Consider the following 14,031-nt stretch of genomic DNA (forward strand, 5'->3'; position numbering starts at 1 on the left):
GGACTCTAACACAGGAACTGCTGGAATTTCACATCTGACTGTTCTTCCTTATCTTGATGACCGTCTCTAACCCTGAAGTGAGAGTTAACTCCAGTTTTGGTTTGGCTAGTTGGTTCTTGGGGGTGTTTTCACCTAAAGGGAAAGGTGCCAAGAAGACTCAGAAACAGAGGAGCTGCATACACCACTTTATTTATGTTCCTCCAGGCAACAAAAACCCAGGGGGAGAAGCTGTATATACAGCACAACATTTGTAGCCAACTAACATATGGTTCTTTGTTATGGTTTCTGAAAACCAACATGCAAAAGGAGAACAAGCTTTGCTTTTGGTGTCTGCAACAAACTTCACAAATCTCCAACATGAATGGAAAGAATGCATAGCCGGAGCTTTGTGCTAAAGGCCCCATCTCCCTGGGGCCTCCCTTCCTCTCCCTATCTCCTAATCCTCATTTCCGGGAGGTCATTTTAATTAGCAGGCTGTCACAGTGACTCAGCCTGCTGCTTCCAGACAGGAAAGGCGCAGACTCCCCTGGACCCATTCATCATGCAAAGGCACTTTGCTCTTCAGAAAAATGCATAATATTTAGCTTGCCCCACCTTGGGAATTGCCACTGCTGTTGCTTTATTTTATCATTCCTACCTGCCTGAAGGTACAATCTTTTGTCGTTTACATCTCCCTTACCTGGCAATCACCCTTCCTTGGTGCAGATCATCAATGCCTCTTCAAGGTCTGGACTTGATCCCTGTCACCAGGACCTGGAGACCTTAACCATGATAAACCTTTCTGAATTAATGGCCAATGCTTTTTGTCTTTGGAGCTAAAATTTCAATTAAATTTCCCAGGAGATTGAGAAATAGCTCCCAGAATAGTTTTCTGAAGTTGCATGCTGGGGCTTGGAAGACTCAGAAAGCAAACAGCCTATAGATTCAATGACTATATATCTAAGATCACTATGATTTCAAAAAATCTGTCCCACTGTCTCCAATAATACAGTCGTCTTTTGGACCTGATGTGTTGTTACTATTGTTTTGGATCAGAAAATATGGATACTGCATTTGTAAACCTTTAAAGGACTCTGTCCTATTTGAAAAGGGACACATCTGTAGCAACTTTATAACTTTAAAAGGGGAAGGGGCTTCTAAAGGACTGACCTGAGATGTGTCAACCTCTTAAGAGGTACATGTACATTTTCCTCATCCTGTGAGGATCTCTAGGTTATAGAAAAATAGAGTTTGTGCTTGCCTGGTTCCAGCCTCCCATTCTGCTCAGCCTTGACCTAAAGGTTCACAATTGATTTTCCTTTTTATCAAAGAAAAATCAATGATGAAATTTCCTTCTTTCTTTCCCCTTCTCTTTCACTAGTCTATGCACTAAGCAGAGGGCAATTAGTTTCATGTCTCAGCTGGAAATTCACACTCCTTCCCCACAAAACTTCCCTGAACACTATGTTCTTTAAAAGGGAGTTGAAGAGTCTTTGTGATTCACTGAGCTGTTCTTGTCCCCTTTGCCGCTGGGGTAGTTGCTGGCCGAGCCCCGCAGGAGTGAGTGCTTGTAGGGAGGGGATGTTTCTTTCCTGCAAGGGGGGAGATAACAGAAAGAGAGAGGACAGCACATATACACACCATAATGAGATCCTTCCTATGTGTTGAGTATCTATCCCTCCCGCTGGCCTGTGACCACCCAGGAGTAGTGGCCTTGTTGTCTTCTCTGTGTCCCCAGAACCCAGCTTGAGGCTTGGTTCAAAGCAGGCACCATAGCTCAATTCATGCCTGATGGATGGATGGATGGATGGATGGATGGATGGATGGATGGATACACTGTGTTATTCTAGTTCTCAAAAGATCTTAACTATTCTCCAGCTCTCGTTCTTTCCCTTTTCCACCCTGATTCTGACTCATTCAACTCATTCCAGGATGGAATGGGAATGGACACATGAAAAAGCTATAGCTTGGGATTTTGGAAGGAGGTGGATGGGATTAAGCTGTTTTCCTTGGGGTTCCAAGGGCTTTACAGCCCCAACTCCAGACCCTTGTTTTTAAACAGGAAAAAAAAAAAAGAATTATGGCTCAAGAGAGCCTCATTCTGTACATAAACATCAAAACTTCAGAGTCCACTTTACATTCCAGAGCATGGCCTAATTATAGTATTTCATGTCTGTTTTCCCAATAAACTGGGAGATCTTGAGCAGAGATGTGTTTGCTTCATCTCTGTGTCCTGGTATCAGCATCCAGCACTCAACACAATGCCCTTAAGGACCCTGCTCAGTAGTTTCCACTTGTCTGTTTTGCCCACGTGTTAAGCTATGAGACCCTAGTGAGCGGGGACCAAGTTTTGTTCATCTGTGCATTTTATCTGACACATGTCTTGTGTGTGTTTATTGACTGATGGTATACTGAAAGGACAGACATTTAATCATTGGACTAAGATTTATTTCCCATGGTAAGGATGTGCTTTTGAAGCCAAAAGTAGCGATCTGAATTCCCAAGTTGGTTACAAACAAACACTTTGCAGTTCGTCTCTGAGCTCCACTTGTGAAATGAAAATAAACCATTCCAATCTTGCAGTGGTGTTGTGAGGTTAAATGAGACCATCTGAGTAGACACCCTGGGGTCTTCCTTCCCCTACAGTAATTTACAAAACACGGCGCTAAATCTGGCCTGACACTCTAGAGGAGACAAAGATGACATGGACATCAATGCTGTCCTCGAGTTGCTTAGGGTTTAATAGAGGAGATGACTGTACAAAATACGCAAATAACAACTACAATGTGTAGCAGGAAAAAAAGTAAATTCCATAAATAGGGTAATTGCTTGGGCTAAAGTTAAATTAGGAATGGCTACTTGTGGTCCATCACGGCTGACCTAAGAATGCCTGTTTCCTTTACAAATAAGGTACAGACATGTGGCAGCACAGAGGACAACACCCTGCCCTAGCACATCCCCCCACCAGAAGTCTCACTGCCTGAAGAGCTGTGCTCTTCAAGACCTTGCTAATGTGGCATGGCTGTTTAGTGTAACTGCAATATATCCAGACATCAATATTTGCAAAATCTTGGGGTTGCAGAGCACAGGCTTTCAAATGTTGCTTATAGACGATAAGATCTTTTTGCTTTGTGTTTTGCAGAGCTGGAGATCAAGCCCAGGGCTTTGCACATGCGAGGCAAGTGGTCCGCCACTGAGCCCCAGTCCCAGCCCTGGGATAATATGACCTTGAAGCAGTCCCTTCCCTTCTCTGAGCCTCCATGTCTTTGTTTCTAAAATAGGAGAATCCACGACCTTCCTGATTTATAGGTTCTAGTGAAATAGAGTTTGGAAAAGTTTTATTTATTTTTTGTGTGGGTCTGGGGATAGAACCCAGGGACCTCCGAGCTACACCCCCTGCCCTATTTTTTATTCTTTATTTTTAAATCGGGTCTCACTAAGTTGCAGAGGGCCTCACTAAGTAGCTGAGGCTACCCACGAGCCGCGATCCTTAGGTCTCAGCCTCCCGAATTCTGGGATTACAAGTGTGTGCCACCATGCCCAGCTTTAGAAAAGTTGGGTTTTTTTATTTTTTTAAATTACAAGGTGCTATTCATTACAATGTACCATATTAGGTGTGTGTGTGTGTGTGTGTGTGTGTGTGTGTGTGTGTGTGTTCGTGTTCCTGGGGATTGAACCCAGGAACATCTCAAACCTTCAATCCAACTGCCTGAGACTCCCGAGTACTGGGATTACAGAGGTGCAGCACCACGCCCAGCTAGGATGGGTATGCATTCAAATTCCAAATCCCTTTTTATGAAGGCTAAAGAAGGCCTGCCGGCCCTAGAGAGACAAGGTTTGATGGCAGCACGGGGACAAGGTGGTTAGTGTGAAAGGGGGAAGATCTGGGAGAAGCCAGGAAGGTAAGGTGCCTCTGTAACAAAAGATGGGGACATAGAGAAAGAAATGGGGCAGGAGACACAGGAAGGCAAACTCCCTCTGCCCTCCGCAGAGACAATTTCCTTCCCTACCTCTCTGGATTCACCTCATTTGGGAATCAACTTCTCGGAAAATAAGCCCCTCTTCTCCAGGCTCCTGCGGCACCCTGTACATCTCTTCAGCCTTCAGCCTGCTGTTTCTTAGGTGGTACTCTGCCTGTCTGTTTGTCCCTTGAGACTGTAAGTTTATGCCTTTGCCTTTTTTCGTAGTTTCTGTGCCAAGTGCAAGCCTGGTGGGGGTAGATTCTCGAGGAGTATGTGATGAATGAAGATGGCTTTGAGCCTTATCTTTTCATCTCTTTTGCTTTAGACATACTGATCTTGTCAGTGTTCTAGAATCCTGTTATCAAGTCCTGCTTCTTGCCTTCCCACACCCTAGTCCCTCTAGCTGAATTCTCTAAGTCCTTTAAAACCAAGTGTAAACCTACTTCCTCCCTGAAGCTTCTTGGGGTGTGCCTGTCACCTGCCCGATACTTGCCAGGTTGTGTGGGAGAGTAGTGTCTTTTCTGTACTATACAGGGATTGAAGAAGATGATCTCAGGGGGTTTCTTCAATTCTAATATTTTATGTTCGGTTACACTCAGGGCCTATTTAGGACTTAATCTATGTCGGCCCTTTACCGTACACTAAGGAGAAAGAAGTGAGGGAGACTGCTTCTCAAGGTCAGGCCTGTCAAGTGGAGAAGCCAGACACGCAAAGATGTCACGGCACCACAGCACAGGACACCCCATGCTAGAGGTAAGTGCGTAACACAGAGGAAGCAACACTGTGTCAGGTGAAGAGACAGGGCAGCAGAGGGTGTGACTTCTGGATGGAGTTCTGAAAGGGAAGTAGGACTTCCCCATATACAAGATGGAAGGGAGAACATTCCAGAAAGAGGGAAAAATATGAACAAAGACAGGGACACATGAAGAGAGCTAACGTGCTGAAGGGCAGGGTGAAGAGCGGTGGAAAGCAGGTGGTCATGGGGGCGGGGGCAGGGTGGGAGGCAGTAGATGCAGCTTAACAGCTGGGTCAGGGTCTTAAGTAGCAAGACTAGCAGCTGGAACATTCTCCCAAAGATAACAGGGAGAAATTTTTGAGAAGGGACATAACCCGATGCGTAGCTGAATGCTTATTGTGCACTGCTCAGTACTGCTATATTTGCAGGGATACGTGCCTTTACCCTACGTCAACCTGAGCTCCTGATGGTCAGGGGGTTACATCTGATGTACGATGTCCCTGAGCTGAGCATGGACCTGGCTCACGGTGGGCTCCAGTGAGCGGAGTACCTGATGAGCCCCCCACACACATACACAAACATATACATGGGGTCCCTCTCCATGGAGCCAGCAGCCCTCCCAGCCTGGCACTGGCCTGAGAACACATCGCCCGCCCTCCATGCTCTTTTTTCCTGTCTAATTTTCTCCCCTCTGATGGGGCATTTGGGGTTTGTGCTCCATGACTATGTTGCTGTGGTAAAAATAAATGCGAGGTCTCAGCTTTGGTAACCAACCCTGTCCCCGAGCCTGAGCTCTTGTGCCCGTGCTGCTGCCCCTCCCAGGGCCCTTTCCGAAGGGCAGCCAAGCACCCAAGGATGCCGACCGGCTCCTGCCAGCATGTGGGTGGAAAGTGACAGATTGTAATTATCCACAGAGATGGGAGAAAACAAAGATTAATTCTGAGTCAAAACATGCAATTTTCCTTTAAAGCCAGAACTGCTCTTTCACTTAAGCTATTTGATGCTTGGGTGGAAAATAATACAAAAAAGGAGAGAGAACTATTCAAATCCCAAATTAGAGCCCAGAGCCGTACATTTCTGAGAATTTGTTCTTAAAGGGTTACTAACCAATTTAAAGCAAAGTGGTATGCATAGTTTGTTGAAGTAGGGGTGTGGAGCTAGAAAGAGAGTTAATTTTCTTCTTTTTAAATTTAAAGGTGGCTGTATTTACCCCGAGTCCCAAATGCTGTGGATTAGTGGAAGAGGATTTTCTAGCTCACTCCTTCTTTCACTAAGTTGCTCAGGCTGGCCATGAACCTGCGGTCCTGGTCCTCTTGTCCAAACCTCTCACGTAAGCAAGTACTGTGATGACATGCATGCACTACCACTCCTCGGCTTTTCTAGCTCTTTGCTAAATAGGACTCCAGACTTCAGGGCAAGGAGGTTCCCTGAGAAATTGAAACCAGAACCCTGAGAACTGCCTGGTGTCCTTTGGGAAGGATGCTTCAAGGGCCCCTCATCCGTATCTGTCAGGACTTTTTTCTGACTGATGCCCAGAAGGCACCAAGGGGTGGGTCTGAGGCCCTGGGTTCTAGTTCTGGCTCCAACACCATGACTCTAACCAGCTCCTCCTGGCCCCTGGGGCCTTCGCGTCCCCATCTGGGTCATGAAGGACAGATGATGGCTAACGTCCCCCTGAGTGTCAGCACTACTTCACTGGTCTGTGACAATGCAACACACCAGAAAAAAAAGTAGTTAAGGATCAAGGTAATTTTATTCAGGCCAACAGAGGACCTGAAAGGGATAATCCTCAAATTAACTTGTAAATGAGATTCTAAGAATTCTTTGGAGTTTTATAGAGCTTTAAATTTTTAAGAACTTGAACCAATCAAGAATGACTTCTCAGAGCAAGCTGAGCACTTTCCTCTGAGGGATTCCTCACTGGCAGGGGTTGAGCCTTGCACCCCTCCAGCGCCTCCCTCCTGTCCAGAGCCTGGCAGAGATCTGTTTTTCAAAGGCCAATGAATGAATGACTAAGCAAATGCATGAATCCATTCACATATGCTCAGTAGGCACTGTTGGGGCACCTGTGGGACTTCTAACACCCCAGCATGGGGGCACAAAGGCCTCGAATGATGTGTGAGTGGTCCAGGAGGGGACTGCCTAAGTACGTTGTCAGGTAGGCTCTACATGCACCTAGTGCTCAGAGATGTAAGACTCATCACCAGATGTGGAATCATGCAGAGCAACCAGATAATCAATGGCCTGGTCCTCCTCCTCATGAGCTCACTAGAAACCTGGGACCAACCACAACACAGGAACAAGAAAGGATGGAAACACTTTTTGAGTATCTACTGGCTGCTGGTAACTACTCTTAGCTTGGATCTAATCTTCAAAACCTTCTCTAGGGGATGTTCCTATTATCCTCATTTAATAGGTACTCAGAGAAAAGCATGAAGAGGCCAGGAAACTTGCCGGAGACCCCATGGTTCCTTGGGGCCTTAGGGTGTGTGTGTGTGTGTGTGTGTGTGTGTGTGTGTGTGTGTGTGCGCGCATGCGTGTGTGTGTGTGTGTGTGTGTGTGTGTGTGTGTGTGTGTTTTACTGGGAATTTAACCCATTCTGCCTCTGAGCCACACCTTCAGTCCTATTTCAGTATTATTTTGAAACAGTTTCACTAAGCTGCTAAAGGGCTCCCTACAGTCCTGAGGCTGGCCCCAAAGCCGGGATCCTCCTGCTTTGGCATCCCAAGTACTGGAATTACGGGAGTGTGGTACCACATCTGGCTCGAAGATAAATTTTGAACCCACAATGAAAACCAAAACTAAGAAGCTCTCGGGCAATCCTTTTGACCAGTCTGTACTTTCTTTTCCTCATTTGTAAGATGAGAAGTACAATGTCTACAAAGAAAAAATAAGATGCTATACAAAAAGTACTTCATACAATAAATAACAATGATTTATATTGTTTTTATTAATAATAGGGTAGGGAGGAAGGCATGTACATGAGTGCAAAAGTCCTCAGGCACCAAAGCCCATGGTCAAAGTCATGGAACTTGTCATTGGAAAGAATGGTCTGGCAGAAGGAGGGAGTTGTACATTGTCATGTCCTTCCAAAAGGCTGAGCCACTAGGGGAGTAGGAGATGAGGTCAAGAGGCGGAGTCGAGTTAACCCATTCCAGAGGCCATTGGATGTCGCTGCCCACATGCTCACTGGGCTCCCCACCAGTGGGCCCAGGGACGCCCAGCTCTCCGGGCTCTTGCCTGGCCCTCAGACGAGATGGAGGCTCACCTCCCAGCCTTCTTTCCTCACCAGACCTACAAGTTGGCCCCATCAGAGGACCAAAGCAGAACTTTTCAGGGATGTATACTTTTTAGCCCTAAACTTTCAAGTCTTAAACAAACAGGTCTATCTTGTACTGACAGGAAACACACACACACCTTGCCCTGCACTGGGTGCTCAATATACACTTCACAGTCATCTGAAATGTGTGAACCATTGTATCTGCTCGAAAAACAAGGACTGAAGCATTGGCGTTCATATGAAAAACCTGGAGGATGAGCAGCATATGAAAACACCCAGACTAACTCAGAACAAGGACTGGTTTCAGCTCCCCAGAAATACCCCACGCTAGAACCAGAAATGAGACCACTCCCTTGCTATCTGAGGTAGGGCATCCTCAGAGTCTGTTCTCTTGTAGACTCTACAAGGACCTGGTGCTCAGGAAGGATGGCTCACAGCATCATGGGTCATGGGCCTGAGGCATCATCACACTCAACTAAACAGGTGAAGGGACTCACCCTGAGCCATCAAGAGCTAGTTAGGAATCTGAGACTACAACCCAAAACCAACAGGAGATGATACTTAATGATACTTTGTGCCCAGGAAAGAGGCTCTTCTGACTCATGCAGTCTCTGTGGCACAGAAGGGAAACTGAGGGCCAGCCTGATGCTGAGGAAGGCTGCCCTGAACACAAAGGATGATTAGATCTGGAGGCGGACACTGCGGCCCACCACTTACCGCAGCCTTGGCATGGGGACCGCCACCTTCTCCACCAGGGAGTTCAGCCGGTAATAATCCAGAAATGTTCTCGCCACGTTCCGCCCCAGCTTCATATCTGCAAGCACGTGTGTTAAGGAGTGGCTATGGAAAGAGACGGAGAAAGACTGAAAGAGGGATAGTAATAAAGGCAGCAAGAGTAATAAGAGTGGTGATAACACTCCGTTCTAAGTTTTGGGTATGTTCTGTCTTTTGTAATCTTTACAAGCCCTTGAGTGGTAATTGTTCTGATTATCCTTATTTTACAGATTAGAAAAATGGAAGGGCACAGAAATTAAGTAATTTACCACAGATCTCCGAATTGGGAAGGGAAGGAACTAGCATAGGGGTCTAAGTAGTATTACCCCAAGTCTGTGCCCACAGCTTTGAGGTAGAATGTGGGTCTCAGGTATCTCAGGATAAAGCCAGATCAAAAGACCCAAGGGCAAGAGACACTTCACTGTATATAGATGAGGACTTGCCTAACCCTTAGCGATTGGTCACCTACTTTGGTAACCTGGGGTACAATGGTAAAACCCTGACTCTAAATAGTATCCCCATTTCACCTTGATATTCTATCAATGATGAATCCTTATAATAGGGGCTTATGACCTACTTTTTTTTTTTCAGTACTGGGGATGGAACCCAGGGGAATCTGCCTCCAAGCTACACTCCCAGCCCTATTTTTTATTCTTTATTTTGAAACAGGGTCTCACTGAGTTGCAGAGAGCCTCACTGAGTAGCTGAGGCTGTCCGCAAACCGTGATCCTCCTGTCTCAGCCTCCCAAATGCTGGGATTACAAGCATGCACCACCATGCCTGGCTCTTATGACCTACTTATGAGGGCCAATTCCACATTAATCATTGACACACTAGTATGAATAAATACAGTAATCATTTCCTCAACAGCACAGAATATGTGCTCTGTGCATACCTCACGTCCCCGGCTCTCTTACATGCTGTTTACTCTGCCTGACGTGCCTCCCCTCTTTCCTTTGGCTAACGTATACCCTTCAACTGTCGAGCTAGGAGATACCTCTTTAGTAGAGCCTTCCAGGATGCCCTCTCCTCTCCTCCCAAGCCTGTAAGTGGTGCCTTTCCCACACTTCCATGCTTCCCAACTGACTTCTTTCAAAGCCCTCATCAGCTATCTTACAGTGTGGGAATTAGGTGTTTATTAGGTGAACCTTAACGGTTCCTTCTCCTTCACCATTTGACTCTGAACTTCTCAGACTTCCTTATCCTTTCCCCAGGGGACCTCTATCTCTTGAATCTGTCCACTTTCTCACCTCCAGAACCGGCCAGTGGCATCTTTCCCCTGAATCACTATGGTTCTGTCCTGATGGGCCTCCTGCCACAGGATCACCCCTCCAGGACATCTTACACAGTCTAACCAGGAGGTTCTAAAATGGGATCCAGTTGTGCCATTCAGTGAGTAAAACCCGTCAGCAGCTCCCAGTCAGCTTTAAGGCCCATTTGTGATGTGACTTTCCAGGCTGCTCATAGCTGGGTCCTCAGTCATGCTCTGAGCTCACCCGCTCCCCATGCCCTGCCCCCAAAGATGTGGCAATGCTGAAATTCTGGCCCAGGCCTTTTCCTGAACCATGCATCTTCTCAGACCGTGCTCTGTCTAGATGCGTCCCACAGGGCCAATCTGTCAGCCAGCAGGCCTCAGTTCAATTGTCATTTCCCTGGCTAACTTGCCAGGACAGGGGTCCTTTCTAGATGCCCCCAGCCTCTTCTTCTAGTTCTTCACCATACAGACCACTGATTGTTCTGTATTTTAACAGTGTCTCCTTTTCAGAAGCCCCAGCTAGCCTGCAAGCCCTATGGGGGCAGATGCCATATCTGTCTTATTCAGTTACCCAAATATCCACATACTCACCTGGCAACAAGTGTGAAATACACATTGATTAAAGCAGTAAACAGTAGCTAGTACTTACATATTGTGTATTATGCACTGGGCAATCTTTTAAGTGCTTTATGTGTGTTGACTCAATCTACATAATATCCCACTAAGGTAGGTCTGTTTTTATTCCCAATGTTCAGAGAGCTAGGTTATTTCCCCAAAGGCTGGGCACCCAATAAACATGGAAGGTCCTCAAACCATGTTTCCACGAGCACCTCTAGAACCCACACGGTTTCAGTTTCACATCTCTGTCTCTCTTCCTTAATACACACCAGGAAACCTCAGTCTCCTGAGTGATGAGCCTCACACCTGACTCGGGAGCATGGGGTGTATGGGTGGGGGGTTGGCCTGTACACATAGAGGAGAAGGCCCCTGAGACTGGCCTCAGGGGATCTCTGGAGAAAGACTGTTCTCAGCTGAACTCTTTAGGCAGAACAACTGAAAAGGGCCTTTCAGAGAAAACACAAAATGTACAACCAGGCAGAAATGATTTTCCATCCATTTGTTTATGCATCCCCATGGGCATTTATAGGTATCTGCAGCATGCCAGGGTCTATGTGAGGGGAACATTTGGTGGGAAGGGTCTTGATAGATCACAGTGGAGAAGAAAAGTGGAATGGGAAGAAAGGAGGCAGATGATGCCCTCTGCAGGATGGCTGGGCAGTGGCTGCAGGCCTGCCTTCACAGCTTGTCCCAGGTGAGCTGGGTCCCTGAGCCACCTCTCCCTCCAGGACAGTGAGATGGATTAGCATTGGAGAACTAGTCAAGTGAGTTCTCGCCACCTCCATGAAGAAGTCCCTGAGCTGGGACTGGACCTGACCCAAGATGTGAAAATTAGCATTTAAGAAAAAGCACCTGCTTTATGCACTGGGCTCTTGGCCTACATAAATATTTTAGTCTAAACAACCCAGCGAGGAAGGTAATTTTATCTTCCTTTAGCTGTGGCAGGTTAAGGAACTGCTGTGAGGTTGCAAAACTGGTGATGGTGGAGTGAGGACCCACATCTAGGCATGCTTGACTCCAGAGCCCTGGGTTTCCATTGCCCTGGGCTCTTCCCTGACTGGAAGGCACCTTTTCTGTCACAGCCTGAGTCATGCCAGGCCAGCACCTGGTGGGAGAAGAAAAATCAGCAGTCACGTTGTTTCTGACAGTAAGCTGCGCCGCAGGCTGGCTGTGCTCTGGGGCTGCCACCTGCTTCCTCCTCTGGATAGGACTGACCTTCCCTGTCCCCGTCTTTAAAAAGTCCACAAGCTGGCTCTAGGTGTGGCCTTTCTGACCCTCAGACCCCAGAGGTGTCTCATGGCCAAGGCCTGCAGACACAAGCTGGCTGTTTTTGCCCAGTCGCTCTCTAGTTGGCTGAGGGAGACCAAATTGCGGACATGTGTGCTGACAGTAAGAGCTCCAGGGTACAGAGGAAAGCAGAATCCCCGTGGACTGAGCTGAAAAGTCACAGCAGAAGTTTGGGAAGCAGACTTGTCTCATGCAAATCCTGGCTGGGCCACATGCTGTGTAGGGCAGATTGTATTTTCCAAAGATGTCTGCAAAAATCTCCCTTCTCACCTGCGAGTCTATGATATGACCTTGACACTCCTTCTGCAGAGAGGGGTGGTCCTAGTTCCTTTCCTCTTAAATGTGCATGGACTTGTAACTCACTCCTAATCAAAATTTGGCAGAAGTGGGAGAAGTGACACTGTGGGATTTCTGAGGCAAGATCAGAAAAGCCAAGAGAACCCGCAACCTGCTTGCTGGGTTACTCAAGCTGTAGTCCAAGCCTCCCTGCAAACCATCTGACTACCCTGAGACCCTGAGATTGCAGGAAGAGTGACTGCGGGGCCGCTTCCAGCTCCTCCACACTCTGATGTTCCAGCCCTAGCCATTGCCGGGCTACAGCTGCCTCAGACTCCAGGCTCCACCACACCATGGTGACTGTCTCAAATTTCTGATGACAGAGAATGTGAAAGAATAGCTATAGTTGACTTGAGCCATTAAGTTTTGGGTAACAAAACTAACACTGAAATAAAGGAGTAGAACACTGTGCAACTTTGCATAAGCTTTTTCATCTCCCTGAGCCTCAGTTTCCTCATCTGTAAAATGTGAATAATGATGCCTGCCTCGCAGGGCTGCTAGGCTGAAGTGTATGTTATATCTACTTATAAGTAACATGGGGCTGATCGACTGAACAAAGAGGAGAAGAAGGAGTCCCTTCTTCTCCGACTTATACTGAGAGTCAGACCTGATTGTCAATCCTCTTGGACTTCTACTGGGGAAAGGAGCTGGGCTGCTCCAGTAAGCAGTCTGACTGTAAGGTACTGATCACGTGGACAAGCTCTGTTTCAAAGACAACCTTTTAAAGGTGGGGGTTGTCTGGAAAAGCCCTCTTGCTCTCCCCCCTCTATCCCTCTTATATATTCCTCAAACTCTAAGGCCTCACTCTGGATTATTTACTACGATGGCCTCATTTGAGTCAAGGAATGGGACATAGGTGGAAAGGTGGGCTGAGATTGATTGAGCATTTTCAATTAAAACAGGCTGTCCTTGAACAAAGATTTAAGATCTAGGTAAAGAGGAGCAATAACTCTCTTGGCTGGACTCTTAAATATACTGCAGTATCAGGAGAGAGAAAAAAATGGGGTGAAAACGCCCAAATATTCACTGTCCAAAATATCTCAAGATAGTCTGTAAACTGAAAACCTCACCATCCTCAGAGTCTAATGTGGGTCACCGGTCTGTTTCTCACAGAAGGCAGGGAATGGCCAGCCACTCAGGGCCGGTGGCATCAGGGGCCATAAGCATTAAAGCCAGACTGAGGCTGAGGTTTGGCTGAGATTGTTAGAGACTTGGATCGATCTGCTGACTTCCACCCACAACTGTTTTGAAAAAAAAAAAAAAAAAAGTGTGGGTGTCAATAACCCCAGCTGGCTCTACCATGGAGTTCTTCAACAGGTGACAAGGGTTTGGATATGTATTGTCTATGTTCACTGATTGATTGATTCATTCATTCACTTACTCACACACCCATTCATAAGTTTGTTATATATATACTGCTATGAAGAGTGATGGATGCTGGGTTAGATAATGAAGAAACAGATGAATATACTTTATGGTCTAGAGGAGTAAACCAACACTGTCCCAAGTAACTACATTACCAAGCAGGCTGGACACTGTGCCTTCACCAGAGAAAGCATCTAGTATTTCCTAAGGTTTACTCTGTGCAACATCGTATCTGTCACCAGTCTTCACCACAGTCTTGCAAGGCCAAAACATGATCACACACATGTTTCACAGGTGGAAACATTGAAAACTGAGGCATTTACACAAGTAACCCAGAGTCTGGTGGCTCGGAAATGACAGAGGTTACACATGAACCGCGGGGTCCTCTAACAGCATGCCGCCTCTTCTCTTTTTTTTTTTTTTTTTTTTTTTTTAGGTG

The 14,031-nt window shown here is 46.7% G+C and overlaps 1 protein-coding gene across 1 annotated transcript in view; it reads right to left on the bottom strand.

The window, feature by feature from the left end:
* Positions 1-1,450: 1,450 nt before the first annotated feature.
* The window catches only part of AGBL4 (AGBL carboxypeptidase 4), a gene marked incomplete at both ends in the record, with an annotated part of 1,136,473 nt that continues 1,123,892 nt past the window's right edge, over positions 1,451-14,031 (bottom strand). Inside the window, 2 exon segments of the mRNA XM_080691412.1 lie at positions 1,451-1,571; positions 8,675-8,771. Coding sequence (XP_080547538.1) covers positions 1,451-1,571; positions 8,675-8,771 — 218 coding nt within the window.

This window comes from Muscardinus avellanarius (assembly GCF_963383645.1).
Source record: "Muscardinus avellanarius genome assembly, chromosome: 3".
NCBI lineage: Eukaryota > Metazoa > Chordata > Mammalia > Rodentia > Gliridae > Muscardinus > Muscardinus avellanarius.